This window comes from Monopterus albus, unplaced genomic scaffold, assembly GCF_001952655.1.
Source record: "Monopterus albus unplaced genomic scaffold, M_albus_1.0 scaffold50.1, whole genome shotgun sequence".
Classification (NCBI taxonomy): domain Eukaryota; kingdom Metazoa; phylum Chordata; class Actinopteri; order Synbranchiformes; family Synbranchidae; genus Monopterus; species Monopterus albus.
In genome coordinates this window covers 2560575-2578157 of record NW_018127930.1, presented here as the reverse complement: position 1 = coordinate 2578157, position 17583 = coordinate 2560575, and the positions used below count along the sequence as shown (strand labels likewise).

The following is a 17583-nucleotide window of genomic DNA, read 5'->3' as shown; positions in this document are numbered from 1 at the left end:
ACTGCAGTATCTTGTTAGGCTCAATGGAGCTGTCGGTTCACTCCCAGGGAACAGCTTTCTGACACGCTTCACCTGTCAGTGATTTCAGACCTTGTAATTGATGTTTCCAAAGACAAGGTCCCTCTCAATCTTCCCTCAACAACCAGTAGCAGTGCACCCCTCAGTTGAACTGCTCCTCATGACAGAGACAGACAGCACTGAAAACTCTCAGCAACAAAAACAGATAAGGACAGGACTTTTGATACTTTAACACTTACTATTACAAGAAAAATTCAGCATTTTATTTGGGTACTATTTTTAAAGTGTGGAATCGTTACTTTTATTTAAGTACATGAGTGGAATATGTCTTCCACCATTGGTATTTGGTCATAAAACAAGGTAGTGAACAAGTTTGAAAAAACTGACCTGAATATGGAAAACCTTTCTTACCAGAGTTATTACAGGTCATCCAGAGGACAATAATATGTGTGTACTAAATTTCATGGCAATCTAGCCAATGGAAACATTGCTCTCAAAACCACCAATGTGAACATGATGGTGGAGCTAGTTACATGAACACCAGGCAGCGTGCATCATGGTGTGAAAGAGCAAGGCTCAAAAACAAGTCTTTCTTGATGGGATGTTTCCACCAAGGACTGGACGCTGACAGGCAATGTGTGGATTAATTAAAGGTCCTCATTTTCCACAAATCTGTCATTAACAGTTTGTTCCTACTGGGGGTAAAACATTTTGCTGCCTTGATGCGGCATGTTATTACCACACATCATAATTAGATTTTGTCAACAAAAAGATTATAGCACTACCTTTCTTCTAACATTACCTCTCAGTCAACTACATTATACTCAGTGGTGAAAGAAATATTAATTAAAAGCAGCAAAAGCACAGTGTAAAAATACTCTGTTACAAATAAAAGGTCTACATTAAAAAAGTTACTTCATTAAAAGTACAAAAGTATTTGCATCACAATATACTTAAAGTATCAAAAGTAAAAGTACATTATGCAGATTAGCACATTTCACATTGATATATATTATGCAATTACAATTACTGAGGCATTACTCATTTGAAGTACCGATGGGTATCTTGTGAATTTCCTACCAAGTATCAATAAAGTCTTATAACTATACTTTATTTTATTTTGTCAATTGGATTCTGAAAAGTAACTAGAAACTAAAGTTATCAAATAGAGTAAAAAGTACAATATTTGCCTCTAAAATATAATAAAGTCAAAGTATGAAGTAGCAGAAAATGAAAATACTTAAGTAAAGTACAGATACCGCAAAACTGTATTTAAGTACAGCGCTTGAGTAAATGCTGTTTTGATTTTTTTTTTCTTAGGCTATACAGTAATGTATCAGCAACTTTACTGGTGGAAATCTTGGGAATTATCCACCCAGGATCAACAATCTCTTACGATTATACTGTATTTTGTTTTGTCAATTTGATTCTGAAACGGAACTAGTAACCAAATTTCTTTCTTTCTTAATGTAATGGAGTAAAAGTACAATATTTATTTCTGAAATGTTAAGGTGGAGTATAAAGTAGCAGAAATGGAACTATTCAAAATATAAATACATCAAGACTGTAGTTAAGTACAGCAACTGAGTAAATGTACTCGTTACTTTCTACCTCTGTATTTGTATTTGTCTAATAAGTAAGCCAGTGTGGTAAGAATGAATAAAACCACCCTGCTTTTTGGCCTTTGTCCACTAGATGGGGACCAAGATCTAAAAACCGCAGGTTACCTCACAGTAAAGGTTAATGGTAGGGCTCAGTCATTTCTCTATATCCCATATCCTAGATGTTAATAATATACGGTTATGGTTGCAAAACAACTGTTGAATTTGTGTTGATATAATGCATTGTGGCTGGTGATGGCAATATCTGTTGCAAAAAGCCTGTACGCTTTTTTTTAATGCAGGTGTAGCCATTGCTACTAACACAGGTACCATGAATGTCGTGCTCAGTTTTCATCGGCTTTATGGTACCAGGACCAGGCAGGGCGGTGATGTTCAAGATGCACATTGTGTTGGGCGCCGGAAGTGCAGACCTGGCTTGGATTAAAGTGATCATCCCTGTAAAGTAAACGACGCCTATTCACATTTTTATTGCTACATCAACGAGAACACCAAAGACTAACAGAGCCAAAATGCACACAGCATGTTTAACAAAATCGTTAAAACATGAAATTGCAGAGAAAAAGGTAGGCCTACACAAATGTAGGCTTTATAGTGGTTAAAAAATAGACATATAGACCTATGTGCATGTGCGGGACTGTGTGCCCACCGCCCCCTGGCAGCGGACCGGCCAGGGGTGTGTCATAACGGGGAGTGTCCCGGGCCATAAGCATAAACGGCGGCACCCAGCTCCACTGTGCCCCCGACTCGACGCCTCTCTGCTCCCGCTGCAAATAGAATCTCTCATCGCGGCTCAGTCAGGTCCAAACCCGTGCGCTCGTCTGTCCCCGATCACAGCCCACGCTTTAAAAATAAGGTACGTCAACAACGCACTTTCCTCAACTAGACAATAGGCTGCTGTCTGTGGCCCAAATGGGGGTTTGATTTCTTTAATCAGCGCTACACTGGAATGAACCTTTCCGTGCACATTTGACACGTCTGCTGTGCCTGGGGTGAAAGAGCATGTATTCTATAGAGAGAAATGCTTGACGTCTATGTTCATACGAAATTAGTTGACTCCACACGGGTTGTGTTTTTGTCTGGTTCATTCAGACAAGTAAACCCAGATTTTTATTACCCAAAGTACAAGGCAACTGCTGCCTTATATGGTCATGCAGTGTAAACGGATGACTAGAAAATAGTCTCGTTCCACTTTAAGTGCCCACAGGCTTGATCACGTTCTTCCTTAAAAATTACTTAATGCCATGATGTGATAGGCAACCAAAAGCACAATTTAACATGCAGTGTTCTGCTGCAGTGTAGTTTTAAAAGTTTAGCCATTTGTGTGAGCATCTCATTTAAAAACTGCAAAGCAGCTGTATGTTTGTTCAGAGACAGAACCAAACAGTGAGACTGCTCATTTAGGAAGTCAGTCACAACATCCTGTATATGGTGGTTGGTATAAAGACAACAAAGGTGCGTGTGTGTCAGCGTGGTGCATGGGACATTGGATGAGTGTGTGAGGAGGAGGCATATACACAGATTCGTTAGCCAATCAGGAAGTGGTAAGTCACAGTCACACTCAGCGGTGAGACAGCTGGAAATTATGGGATGCCTGAATCCGCCCACCTCACTGCATCCCACTTCAGATTTAGATAGGAGCCTCAAACAACAGTGTGCATGCTCTGGACAGCTGAATATATTCTTTACATCTTCATCTTGGATACATTTCTGTGGTCATATTAAATTCTATGTCTATCTGTCTCTCAAACTACCTTGTCCAGGCTCCAGATAATGTGGAAAACCATAGACACGGCATCTTTAATGTCACCAAAAACCTTCCTGCTTGTCAGCTAGTGGAGTCAGAAGTCCAACTTTGGGAGGCTGTCCTTACATGAAAAAAAAAATGACAGCTTGTGTTTTGTTGTTTAAACATTACATTATGTAGTTACACAGTCATGCAGTGACTGTTCTCCTCGTCCTCTTTGAGTAGCCAAAGTGTAGGTGGCAGGGCGTTGTTATACTGCTGTAAAGTGTGGTAGGGAGGAGGTTGGATGGTTTTGAATACAGACTCAGTAAACACTGATTTCAATCCAATTAAATTCAATTTTATTTGTGTAGCACCAAATCACAACAAAGTCAAACTGAGACTGGGAGCTGGTTCCATAGGAGAGGAGCTTGATAGCTAAAGGCTCTGCCTCCCATTCTGCTTCTGTGGACTCTAGGAACCACAAGTAAACCTGCACTCTGAGAGCGAAGTGCTCTGTTAGGATGATAAGGCTCTACGAGGTCTTTAAGATACGATGGAGCCTTGTCATTAAGGGCTTTGTGTGTTAGGAGAAGGATTTTACAGGGAGCCAGTGGAGAGAAGCTAATATGGGAGAGATATGATCTCTCTTGCTAGTTCCTGTCAGTACTCTGGCTGCAGCATTTTGGATTAACTGGAGGCTTTTTATGGAATTATTGGGACATCCTGATAGTAAAGAGTTACAGTAGTCCAGCCTGGAAGTAACAAATGCATGGACCCGTTTTTCAGCATCACATTGAGACAGGATGTTGCTGATTTGGTGATTTGCAGGTCAGAAGGTGTCTAGGTCAACTATAATTAAGCAATTAAACAACTGCATTTCAGTGAACAGGTCATAACTATGCAATCAAAATGTTGTTCAGCAACAGTTATGCAGAAATAAGAAGACCTTTAAGATTTAACTCAAGCTAGCTAGATTCCAATCAAAATCATTAAATGTCTAGTGGCCAGAAATTCACCAATTTAAAGTTTTAGTTGCCTAAAATTGGCCAAAACCTTAACCATAGAGCTGGAAGACCAGAAAATGCTCATTTGAGTCATTTTTGGAACCATATGGGCTGATGTTGGGTGTGGCAGCGTGAGTCAAGGTGAAATTTGAAAATTGGAAAATGGGGTGAAGCCGAGACTGAATGAGTGACAGGCTGAGATACAGGTAAACCCAGGAAACACCCTGAAACATATTCCCCTTAAAGCTTCGACATCTTCTGCAAGAGATAGCAACTTTCAAAATCTCTACCAAACTACACATTCGACAACAGTGAAGTTAGCAAGACTTTGCATTGTTGTTTTGACTGTTTTACAATGAGTAAACAGGCAAAAGGGAAGCAGATCAGCTATTAAAGACTGCAGAGCCAGTGCAGTGTTATCTGACGTGTCCTATGGGGGGTGGGGTGGGGGTGGCTTTCTGAACAGTCCTCAAGAGGCTGATGAGAGTGGCATGCATGGAGAAAATGAGTCATCAAGAGCCCCCCCTTCCTGTACAAGAAAGACATGACTTGAAGGAGCGATCTCTCCTTTTGGAGAAACCAATCGCTGTTGGAGCCCAGAAATCCAGCTTCCACAACTAAAACTATTTGTTCTTGTCTTTGAAGTGATACATCGGCAGACATCATCACAAGGTCTTAAAAATATTTTTGTCACATGAATCCGCGTTTGCTAAATGCACAGTGTTGAGTTCTCACTCAGGCCTCAAGCAAAGCTGGCACAAAAGAGAGGCTGGTGACAAATGGAGCAGGGGGTTAAAGAATGACAGGCTCTCTCCATGTCTGTTTGGAGGCGAGGCCGGGACAAAGAGCACAGGGATGAGGGGGGGAAGGGACTCTGGCTGTGCAGTGCAATGGGGAGGCCTGTAGACACCATCTGTGTTTCCCCGCAGGCCGTGGTAACCGCGAGTCATGTGACTTGTTCTATTTAAGCTTGTAGCTGTGTGTGTGTGTGTGTGTGCTGAGTCAAACAAACTACCCCTCTGTGAGTCACTTTAGCCAACCTGGAGCAGCTAGAAACATTAATGGTTTGTTCTAGTCAGCTGCTGCTCTTCAACTAAACTTTGCACAGAAATATTCATACTTGTAAAAAATCTCAGACTTATTGTGTCTTAAACTACATTCACAAACCTTTTCCCTCATTGTTTTGGATTTTTTTAATCTAGATTTTAGATTTTATCATATTTTCTCAGTACTGGCTTTGATTTTTCAAAGTGAGGGGATTCAGATGCTGTGTATCCCCTCTGATGTTTGCTGTACTACCACGTCACAGAGAATATCTAGTTCTGTTGTGAACCAGTTTTGATGTGCGGCGGCAGGCATTTCTGCTGCACAACATTTTCCTACATCAGAGCGGAAGATCGCAGTCAAAGGCAGTCGTTTTTATTTAGTGCCACAGACACTTAGATCTTCAGAATACTGAGTTGCATAAAAGTGTTTTTTTCTGGGAGAGTCAAGGTATGGAGTTGTTAGAAATAAAGCTACATACACGGTGCGTTTTTGAGCATTTATCATGGGGATTGAATGGGGTTTGTTATGAAATTCACACCACGTAGAAACAAAGGTATAAATCTTTACTTCAAGTGGTTGAGAAATGAAAACTGCAGACTTCCTGTTGATCTCTGCACTGACATACTGTGTTTGGTCATGATCACAGTTGTAGGTATTAATATGCTCTGTGTTTCTTTTAGGGATTTGGTTTCATATGTACATTCTATATAGTATATGCTGTACATCGGTTCCTCCCTTATTGAGGATCCTCCTACTCAGCTCAGATCTCTGCCTGCAAGCTGTTTGGGTGTGTCAAAGGAAGTTAATGAATAGCTGTAGATTATCAAGGAGAAGTTACAGATTTATTACCAGCTGCTTGGGAGCACAAGGTTTTTATATTCTTTCAAAACGGTTAAAGATTATTCCCTAGATGTTTAGGAAGTAGATACCTCACTTGGATGCTTTGTAGCCTTTTAAATATTTGTGGTATACTTAAAGATGTTTGGTCACCATATTTGATCAGTTTGTACCAGAATATGATTGCTTAGTGTTTTCTGATGAAAAACAACCCCCCCATTAGCAATTGGATTCAATTGCTAATGCTTAAAAGTTTCAGACCTGGTTTCTGACCTTAGCTGCATTCAAGCTTCTCAGGCCAATGTAGAGCCAGTGGAGGAAATTTCAGCATTCCACATCCTTGCTCCAGCTACATGTAATGACCATAGTGGAGTTACCCAGCAGCCCTAGTTGTCCTTTCTCCAGCCAAACTTGGATGCAGGCACTGCAATGGAAGTTCAGATGGTGCACCACCCTGTATGACTCCAAGGGCACCCAGTTGATTTGGCTGCATTTTTTCTGTATTGACTGTGTTTAGTCCGTACTGTCAATTTGCATTTGAAGTCTAAATGAGCTATAAATGGGTGAGATATAGTCTGACCCAGATATCTATCCAAATTTTTGGTATTTAAGAAATCTTCCCACCAGCCACTGCTATGTGACAACATATGTCCCCTTCAAAAATCAGGAATGTTGGCTGTGAAACAGTTGTCAAAATGTTCCGCTCTCTTTTCCCTGTGGGAATATTACAGCTACAGTATAATGTGCACTGAATCTGGCTGTTAAACAAGAGGAGAGCAGAAATGAGGGAAAAGGAAGCTGGCATTTGTTGGCCTGGTTAAGTGAACCCTGAGCCACATTTCTCATCCAGGGTCAGATTCCTGCCATGTTTGTGGGCAGATGTCCTCCTAGAAAAATGGCAGATTCTTAAACGTTAGTCACACACACAGCAGGTCCAAGCAGCATTCCTGTGGAAAGCTGGGTTCTGTGTTCATTGTGAACTACATGACCTGCAGTTTATACTTTCATGTCTAATAATCGAACCTGAGCTCTATTACCAGCTCTTTACAGATAAGAACGTTGATGGTATGAATGTCTTATAAGCACATCACAACTCAAATCTGTTGGTAAATGAAAGAAGAAATGCACCATATGAGGTCACAGAGGCCCCTGTCAGAGAGGCCAGGTTTTAATTTGAGAACACTGCTTCCCTTTGGAGAAATTGTTTACACTCTGTGCAGTGTGTCCTGTGCCAGTCAGCATTTACAGTGGACCCAGTGTGCGTTTGTCTGATGCAAAAACTCACAGGACATTTGTGACCACATTTACGTATTTTTTTCTGTTGGACTGTGTAATGTAACATTTCAAACATTTGAATCTAACCATAGCTACCAGAGGTCAAAGATGCACTCAGATAAATCGTGTGTGCACAATCTTAACCTGAAACTACACCTGTTAGAGAGATTCAACATTTCAGACATTTTACATCAGTACTATACATAAATATACTTAGTTCTTTGTTACACCTAAACTTTTCATTTATAGAAGTTGAGCACAGACGTCTTGTGCAGCATAAGAATACTACATCCTCATGTTTATGAAGGCAAGACTCCGAATAATCTGCCCTACAAAATCCTCTGTATAAAATGTCCTTATTCCCTCACTGTTAACTTGTAAACTGTTCTATAACCAGCTTCCAAATGACCATAACAAAGATTTTAACATGATGCTCAGGGGCCATCTTAAAATTCTTCAACATCCATGCATTGGGAAATGCCAGTGGGCTATAATCCAATGCGGCACAGACACCCACTTGAGAGTCTTGACTGGGCGCCATGTGTCTTTTATACTGTCAGCTATGGCTGAAGTGTATGGTATGTATGAATGTCTGGGTGTGTGTTTGTGAATTTGCTTGCCCTTGCACTGTGTCTTACAGCACGGGGCAATACGATGCCATGTACTGTGAGATGAAATTTGTAGACTGGAAGAGGTTTTCCTATATTGCTTTTGTGTTAGGCTTCAATTGATCTCCTTAAAAGGGCACTCCGCTGATGGACTGAAGCACAAAAACAGAGCTACAAAGCAGTCTTCTGCTTTATATAATGATACACAATGTTTAGTCATCATCACTGGCAGTTATGCATCTGCCTTAGTAAAAACTTCCTGGATTTGTGCTTCCTGCTTACTGGTGGAAACACCCTGAGCACCGGGCACCAGTGACTCACCCTGCTGCGCATTTATATCTAACTATAAACCTAAACTTTATCTTTGTATCCATGGCAACAACTCAGCCAGGAGGTGGCTTCAGCTTTTCCAGTGCAAATGTCTTACAAATAAAGTCCCAGTCTTATGCTTAAAGGGTTGGGACAAAGATTTATGACTGATCTGTGCAGAACGTAACCACCAACTTGTAAAACCACAGCACGTTGCCATGGAAACATACCTGTATGTTTGAGTGTGTGGAGTACAAAAAAAAAAAGTCTCATTCTCTGCAGACAGGATGGCACCGCACCACCCAGAGTTTGAACGGGCTGGACAGAAACCAGGCCTTCAGGTGTGGCGGGTGGAGAACTTTGACCTGGTGCCCGTTCCAGAGAACCTATATGGGGGATTTTACACAGGAGACACCTACCTCATCCTCAACACCATCAAACAACGCTCCGGGAACCTGCAGTATGACCTCCACTTCTGGTTGGGTGAGTGCAGTGAGGCCAGAGTTATTCCAGTGGGATCACAGTGAACTTAGCAGCAGAAAAGAACCTAAGAGAGAACAGTGTGTATGAGGAAGTCCAGATCTCAATATTTCAGAAAGTGTATGAGGAAGTCCAGATCTCAATATTTCAGAAAGTGTATGAGGAAGTCCAGATCTCAATATTTCAGAAACAGTTTAAGACAAAAAAAAAACATCTTCATCCATCTTAAAAACTATAAAGCATCTTTCAGTGCATTTCTAGCCACTGCGAGTTCATAGGCAACACTGTGTTAACTAACAAAAAGGGCCTTCACACTCTGAAAAATCCTCAAATATGTTTTATTCTTAGCTTAAAAATCACACGGCTGAGAAAAACAGACATTGTAGTGAGCTAACACCAAAGGTCAGGTCTTTCTACCCACCCCAGGCAACTGCTAACACTAATTAGTGCTGCTTCATGAAGTTTTTTAAGCCTGACGATGACTTCACATGGGCAGCAGCCAAATGCAAATTCAATACTTGGAATTAAAGCTGAAAGTCTACACTTCAGTAAAACCTTACCTGCCTCAGTTCAAATCCACTGTGGTGGTGTACAGAGGCAAAATTCCAAAAATTGTGTCCTTGTCCAAATACTTGTGCACCTGACTGTATCTGACTGCGTCATCATAGCTTAAAGCAAACAGAAAGGTCAGAACGTGAGTCAGGTCTTTTTTTGTTTATTGATTACATGTGTTTTTAGTCTACTTGATTGATCATGGAAACAGTGTTTGCCAATAAACATGATCTGATGTAACTACACTGTGTGACAGAAATAGAATAATGTTGCGTGTATTAACGTGCCTGCTGGGGTCTGACCCCTGCTGCTCCCGCATATTGATCTCCTGACTCAGTCGTCAGTGAGAGAATTCATCAGACAAAAAATGTGGCTCTCTGGGTTGGTTAAAGACTAGGATTAATATGGAGCACCTGTGCGGTTTGTCTGGTGCAGGTGATTTCTGCACCCAGGATGAGAGCGCCTCAGCGGCCATCTTTACTGTCCAGATGGATGACTTCCTGGGAGGAAAACCCATCCAGTACCGTGAGGTCCAGGGACATGAGTCCAAAACCTTTCTGGGCTATTTCAAGTCTGGAATCAAATACATGGTAAGATGTTATGTTTGTAGCCAGAAAAACAGCTATTGGCCAGAAATATGGGACTTTTTATAACATTTTCACTTTTGTTTCAAACCTGGGATTATGCATAGTCAATTTTATATGTGGTTTCTGCATGTTTATGGACATGTTAAGGTTATATTTCAACATATTTCAAAAGAAAAACAACATTGTTTATTCAGAATGAGTAAAAATGTTTGATGACATAATTCTGTCAAGCATTCCAATTTCCAAATAGCCATTGAACCATTTTCTTGTTTTTTTTTTTATACTGAAGAATCATTACAAGCATTAAAAGTAAAACCTGAATTTTGTTATTAAATGTAAAATAGAAAATGTATTTTGTTACATAATCATTTTGTCAGTTGTATAAATTTGCCACTATCCACATCAAAACATAGGGCATCTATGGTTTTTCATTTTTCTTTTTGTTTAGATGAGATAAAATTTTGTTTTTGTTTTTTAAGGAAAAAGCCAAGTATTTTATTTTGAAATGCAAATTGTATCTTCCAGACAGGTGGCGTAGCATCTGGGTTCAAACATGTTGTCACCAATGAGGTGACTGTGCAGCGGGTGCTCCAGGTCAAAGGGCGTCGTGTTGTCCGGGCAACAGAGGTGCCCGTCAGCTGGGAGAGCTTCAACCAGGGAGACTGCTTCATCCTGGACCTGGGAGATGTGAGTGACACTGAGCAGATTATTATTACATAATCACAATATTATATGGCTCTCACAGTTTTTCAGTAGTGGTGAACAACTTGCAGTACATGGCCAAAACTACAAATGTTGCATCTGTTTTCCAAGAGAAAGCAATAAAAAAAGACAAGTGCCTTTGATATTTTTGTAAAACACAAAATGCTATAAATTCCACTTTCAGTAAAGATTCTATTGGCCTGCTTTGCAATCTGCTCCATTTCTTGTTGTACAGGAGATCTTCCAGTGGTGCGGCTCCCAGAGCAACCGCTTTGAGAAGCTGAAGGCAACGCAGGTCTCCAAGGGTATCCGTGACAACGAGCGCAGCGGGAGGGCCCGAGTTTATGTCTGTGACGAGGGGATGGAGAGAGAGAAGATGTTAGAGGTGAGATCAGTGCATTATGAGAACAAATCAAGTCTGCAACCGAGCGTTTTCGAGATGTTTGTGTTAAAATGACTGTTTCTGTCCTCAGGTTTTGGGTCCTAAACCAGATCTGCCTGTAGGAGCCTCGGATGACATCAAAGCTGATGCTTCAAACAGGATGAGGGCCAAACTCTACAAGGTGAGTGAAGTGCAAACATCACACACACATCTTCTCCTCTTTAACAATAACAATCTCCTTTACAAAAATCTGAATACTTTCAGTGGCAGTTTGTAAATAAATACATAAATAAAAATAAAATGATGAGTTTTATGCCTGAGTTTCAGAGTCAGAACATTGTAGTTTCTCATGACAGACATGTTAATCACAGTTAACTGATCATGTCCAGGTGACCAGTAATGTTATGGCTGCTGACGGGTTAAAAAGCCCAGGAGGAGGCAGTGCAACAAGCTTTCACTCTCAACACTTGAACTGTTTTCACAGAAATTATCCTTCAAGCTTCTAATCAAACTCTCTCTGCCTTTCCAGGTGTCCAACGCCAGTGGAGGAATGGCCATCGCACTGGTGGCAGCAGAAAACCCATTTGCCCAGAGCGCCCTGGAGTCTGGCGACTGCTTCATTCTAGACCACGGCTCTGATGGCAAGATCTTCGTCTGGAAAGGTCAGTGCAGGCTGCCGCTGTGGATTCGGCTGTTTGTTTAGGAGAAAACCAACACCACTGCACTGTTGAATGGATATTTTGCGCCATTATTCTGAGCAGTCATGCTGAGCCCACATTCAGCTCACAGCCAGGACAGGAAAAACCTGTAATTTGGCCTTTTTGATCTAGGAAATGGTTCTAATATTTTCTGTTAACTAAATACTTATTACAATCTGTTTTTCTACAGGCAAAGATGCCAACATGGACGAACGAAAGGCAGCCTTGAAGGCAGCAGATGAGTTTATAAAGAAGATGGGTTACCCCAAACACACGCAGGTCCAGATACTGCCAGAGATGGGCGAGACTCCGCTGTTCAAGCAGTTCTTTAAAAACTGGCGGGACAAAGATCAGACAGAGGGCTTGGGCGTGGCCTACATCTCTAACAGCATCGCCAGGATCGAGAAGGTGGCCTTCGACGCTGCCAGCCTGCATGACTCCCCGGCCATGGCTGCCCAGCATGGCATGGTGGATGACGGCAGCGGAGACAAACAGGTGAGAGAAGGGAAGCTCTCAGGTCGTTGGTGTGGTTATGTCTCAGAGATTTTAAGACTGGGGCTATCAGTAACCGAACAGCTCCCTCTTGTGGAAACTCGTCTGTGAAAGAGCTTGTGAATTTCTGAGTAACTTACCAGACATCATGAGCTTTTGTATCTTTACAATATTATATTGGGTCATTTATGTTATGCAATGAAACATTTATGTAATTTGTTGTAGATGTGATAAAACATTAAATGCAATCATTCTTTGTTGTTTTCTTGACAGATCTGGCGTATCGAGGGTTCTGACAAGGTCCTGGTGGATCCTTCCACATATGGACAGTTCTATGGAGGAGACAGCTACATCATTCTGTACAACTACCGCCACGGAGGACGTCAGGGACACATCATCTACATGTGGTGAGAAAACCAGAGACTGACAGTTTGCCATCAGTTGAAGTTGCATTAGATGAAATGTTGTAAAAATATTTTCCCACCTGAATCACAAACTCAGGGTGCTGTCAAAGTAGAGGAGTAAAAACCAAACTAGAAATACGTTTTCAATATTTCATAGTGACAAAGTATATAACAGAGATTTCTGATGGTTTCCCAGGCAGGGCTTGGACTCCAGTCAGGATGAAATTGGGGCCTCAGCGATCCTCGGTGCCCAGCTGGATGAAGAGCTCGGCGGTGGCCCCATACAGGTAGAACACATTATTCCTTTAGGGTGTTCATCAGCTTTTTCATTGCATAATATTATTTGCTCATTCATAAGAAAATGCCTCTGCCTTCCCCTGGCTTACTCAGCATAGTCATCTCCTGTCTGACCTTTACAACCTTTCACTCTTTCACCTCTAACCTCCTGGTATCCTGCTGCTGCTTCTTCTTCTTCCCTCCTTGGTTTCTGACCTTTTCTGTCTCTTCAGGTTGTTGGTGCTCCTATAACCACACAGGTATTTGCCCTCCCTACCCTGCTCCGCATCTCCCCCAGATGACTCATATGATGTTGTCCAGAACCAGAGACAAAAAGAAGCAAACCAATACATTTTTAATCCGTTCCAGATAATTATAAATATCTTGTTTTAAAAGTGCTTTAAATGAGCTAAATCCAATTTACGGTGAAACCATTTCAGTCATACACAAACAGGACATTCCAGTGTCAGTGTTAATGGGAGGCTGCTCCCTCCAGTGTCACCAGCTTTGTCTGCCCCACATAAATATAAAACAGCCCTTGTACCAGACTTCGCCCTGAGCTGACATTAATGCAACATTAAGTGCTGATGTTTGCTAGATGGGTGTGAGTTTGGAAATAACTGTGCAGATCATAAAACAAGGTCAGTTTCATATGAGTCTTTCTGTGTTCCACATTCGCACTTCCCTCCTCATGCATCTTCACGTTGCATGTACAGCCGTCATGTTCATGCCTTCTTGTCTGTGCTGTGGCACAACTGTCTTTGTGTTTGATTCCGTTGAGTGGGGAAACATCTGTAGAAGTTACATCTATTTTTCCAGATGTTTCCTTGCCCTCACTGTCAAAGTAGACATTCAAGGGCGCACAAACTATGTTCCGAGCGCTGCTCACTTTGCAACTCAGCATTTAAGAGCGAGCAGGCACAGATTTGTAAGTGCAGAATCAGATATGAGAGTGTAATCCCAGCCATGCTCGTGCTCTCAGATTTCTCCACTGGGTTTTGTGCGAAACTGTGTCAGCACCAAAACTTTTGAAAGCACACAAAACAACTTTTTGTGCTACTCAGTTTACAAGTCAGAATTTGAGAGCCTGTAGGCATTGTTTTTTAAGAGCAGGATCACATCTGAGAGCGAGGGAGGATCCCTGCTGCTCGCTTAAATCATCTGTTATGCTCACGATTCTTCTTTTGCTTTCCCGTTCGTTTTTGCTCTTACAAATCTGCACCTGCTCTCAAATGCTGAGTTGCAAACTGAACATCAGTTAAAATGTGGTTTGTGCATCCTTGAAAGTCTTTGCGGGGATATGCTCCCATGGTCTTGTTAATGTCACCTTCCTATTCACAGCCTCTCAAACTAATCTTGACATAAATTTACCTTGCTAACTCTGCAGACAGGTTTTTCTTCAAAACTCACTTTTCATTTAACAAATGGCTTAAATGTCATCTACTCATAAGAACTTATAACATTAGCAAAATGAGAGATTTAGAGTAATTTAGTTTAACAACTAAACTTTTATGCTGTTTACAATTGAGCAACACTGGCTGTTAGAAAATCCTTTTGCCAGTTTCACATCATGCTCAGTGTTACGAGTACTGGGAACATTTTCAGCTGTAGTTGTAGTTTGAAAGTGTACAAATGTGGACTACAACTCTTCAGTGAATATTTTTCTCCTCTCTATTTGCTCACATAAGCTCCGGATCATCATAAAGCGCAAGAACTGACTACATCACCTCACAGCCAGAAATATTTATGACAAAAGCTGTAGACCACAGAGACTTGTGACACTATTTCTGACATAAGCTGCAGTATCCTAACTTCACAGACCTTGACTCTCATCACCTGATGGCATAGACAGTAAACGTGGCTTGGCTCCATGCTGCCACCCTGTGTCTGATTTGGGGATGGCAGCAGACATTTTTCACATATTGTCAGTGCACGTTTTAAAAGATACAACAAGGGAGGATCTGTCTGCTGTGATTTAGTTGCACCACCTTGGGATAACTCATAACATCAAACTGCATGGATTGTTTTTGCTACCAAAATTACTGCCACAATCATCTATTCATCTCCAGAGTTGCTATTTGACTATTTACATACCAGGTGAGGGTGGTGCAGGGCAAAGAGCCGAGCCATCTGATGAGTCTGTTTGGAGGCCAGCCAATGGTGGTGTACAAGGGGGGTACATCCAGAGAAGGAGGTCAGTCCGCTCCTGCAGACACACGACTCTTCCAGGTGCGCGCCAACTCTACAGGGCACACCAGAGCTGTGGAGGTAAGAGAACAAACATAATAATTCACTTTCTAATCACGGCATGAACTAATTTTAAAGCTTAAGTCTGCTGATGATCTCTGTTTTTTTGGTCATATATCTTATTCCTCCACTGTTCATCAAAAAACATTTCAAAATCACATTTTATCATTACACCCCGCCTCTCGCCCGCAGCTGGCACGGATTGGCTCCAGCCCCCCGTGACCCTGTTTGGGACTAAGTGGTTTAGAAAATGGATGGATGGATTTTATCTTTACATTTATCATATTGCACCATAGATTTGTTTTTTATCTGAACATTATAAAATCCATTGCACTAAAAGTAAAACGTAGCATTTGCCAATTTGACATCTCATAGAAAAACCTATTGTATAGTCATCTTTAAGTTGTGTTTTCTGCCTGATGCAAAACAACATTACAAAAAAGTGTTAGTGAGGCTGACGTGACCAAAGAGAAAACCTCTTACAGCCTGTTTAAGAGAACAGGAAAAGTAAAATAAAAAAAAAGAGTATAACTTGGCAAAACCTGACAGCCTAAATGGTCACAGTGAAACACACACAGCGGCAGAAGTGCACGTTAATCTACAGTATCACTGTGTTTGCGCAGCTTGATGCAGTGGCATCCAACCTGAATTCCAATGATGCTTTTATTCTGGTAACCCCCGGAGACTCCTTCCTGTGGGTGGGAGTGGGTGCGAGTGACACAGAGAAGCAGGGAGCCCAGCAGCTGTGTGCCATCCTGGGTGTGTCTCCGACCTCCAAGCTGTCTGAGGGAGGAGAGACTGGTGAGGAAACACAATCAACGCAGAATATTATCGTTGCAATAACTGTCTCATGTTTTGTGCTTTTGAGTAAAAGTTGAGTATAACAGCAGTTCGGTACCCCTCTCCAAACAGGAGAGTGGCATCGATCTTCTCACCCATCTCTCAGCAGCATCCACTGTTCTAACCCCTTCTGGTATTTATCTACTTGTTCAATAACAGGAAGTGTCTGTCCCCTTCACAGATCAGTTCTGGGAGGCTCTGGGAGGAAAGGCAGAATATCGCACTTCTACCAGACTCAAGGACAAAATGGATACTCATCCACCCAGACTCTTTGCCTGCTCCAATAAGACAGGAAACTTCATCGTAAGTCTTTTGTCTCAGATTTATCTCCTGCAGCAATCATTTTATTTACCTTCACTGGAAAAATGTCCAACAGGAAAAAAGGAAAAATATGTTTGGTGTAATTTGAATGAGCCAGATCTTTAAATCAGACAGAATACAACGTACATTGTCTGTAAATGTGGCTGTTTCTGAACAATCAAAAGCCCTTTGTGCACAGCACCACTAAATCCTTGACATCCTCTTAGATTGAGGAGGTACCTGGGGAGATGACCCAAGATGACCTTGCCACTGATGATGTCATGATCCTTGACACCTGGGAGCAGGTAAAGAAACCAGAGCAATGACTGATTTAGCTGCATTGTATATGAATTCAAGAGCAGATTCACTGCTGTAAAAGGAACAAATCTGCATAAACTCCATCCTGTTCTTAGGTGTTTGTCTGGATCGGCAATGAGGCCCAAGAGGAAGAGAAGAGTGAAGCCATGACATCTGGTAAGGACATCTGGCACAAAACACCCAGGATCATATTATTATGATATGATAAAGTATCTGTGACACTCAAGCTGAAATCATTTAGGCCCGTGAAGTAATAGTAATGAAAAAGGTAAATGTCATTACAATGTTCTTTGGCATCCCAAATTGCATTCAGTGAGATAGTTTAAAGAGTCAAGGTTTTTCTTACCAATTAAACATCATTTTGCTTATTGAAAATAAAAAAAATACCTCATCATATTTAAAGAAAATACTCAATCTGTACTACAGTGCCCTGCCAAAACTGTTTACAGTGGAGGTGGGCAGCTGTTGACCTCAGCTGGGGACATTGTTGGACGGTGGAAGGAATACTTTGAGGATCTCCTCAATCCCGGCACCATGTCTGAGGCTCAGAGGTGGACTCGTCCATCACCCAAGCTGAAGTCACTGAGGTAGTCAAGAAGCTTCTCAGTGGCAAGGCACCGGGGGGTGGATGAGATCCGCCCTAAGTACCTTAAGTCTCTGGATGTTGTTGGGCTGTCTTGGTTGACACGCCTCTGCAACATCGCATGGCGGTCGGGGACAGTGCCTCTGGACTGGCAGACCGGGGTGGTGGTCCCTCTTTTTAAGAAGGGGGACCGGAGGGTGTGTTCCAACTATAGGGGGATCACACTCCTCAGCCTCCCCGGGAAAGTCTATGCCAGGGTACTGGAGAGGAGAATTC

The 17583-nt window shown here is 41.9% G+C and overlaps 1 protein-coding gene across 5 annotated transcripts in view; it reads left to right on the top strand.

Moving 5' to 3' along the window:
- The first annotated feature begins 1735 nt into the window (after positions 1 to 1735).
- Positions 1736 to 17583, top strand: part of gsna (gelsolin a) — an 18896-nt gene continuing 3048 nt past the window's right edge. The window contains exons 1-16 of one of the 5 annotated variants that reach the window (XM_020601038.1): positions 1736 to 1764; positions 8729 to 8929; positions 9914 to 10068; positions 10591 to 10752; positions 11003 to 11152; positions 11241 to 11330; positions 11679 to 11811; positions 12038 to 12342; positions 12613 to 12746; positions 12940 to 13030; positions 13253 to 13279; positions 15117 to 15287; positions 15890 to 16067; positions 16288 to 16409; positions 16634 to 16711; positions 16820 to 16880. In XM_020601038.1, coding sequence (XP_020456694.1) covers positions 8734 to 8929; positions 9914 to 10068; positions 10591 to 10752; positions 11003 to 11152; positions 11241 to 11330; positions 11679 to 11811; positions 12038 to 12342; positions 12613 to 12746; positions 12940 to 13030; positions 13253 to 13279; positions 15117 to 15287; positions 15890 to 16067; positions 16288 to 16409; positions 16634 to 16711; positions 16820 to 16880 — 2053 coding nt within the window. In that variant the 5' untranslated portion in view covers positions 1736 to 1764; positions 8729 to 8733. Of the gene's footprint in view, positions 1765 to 2063; positions 2083 to 2305; positions 2494 to 8728; positions 8930 to 9913; positions 10069 to 10590; positions 10753 to 11002; positions 11153 to 11240; positions 11331 to 11678; positions 11812 to 12037; positions 12343 to 12612; positions 12747 to 12939; positions 13031 to 13252; positions 13280 to 15116; positions 15288 to 15889; positions 16068 to 16287; positions 16410 to 16633; positions 16712 to 16819; positions 16881 to 17583 lie in introns of those variants that run through there. The other 4 variants (XM_020601039.1, XM_020601037.1, XM_020601036.1 and 1 more) reach the window with 4 other exon arrangements.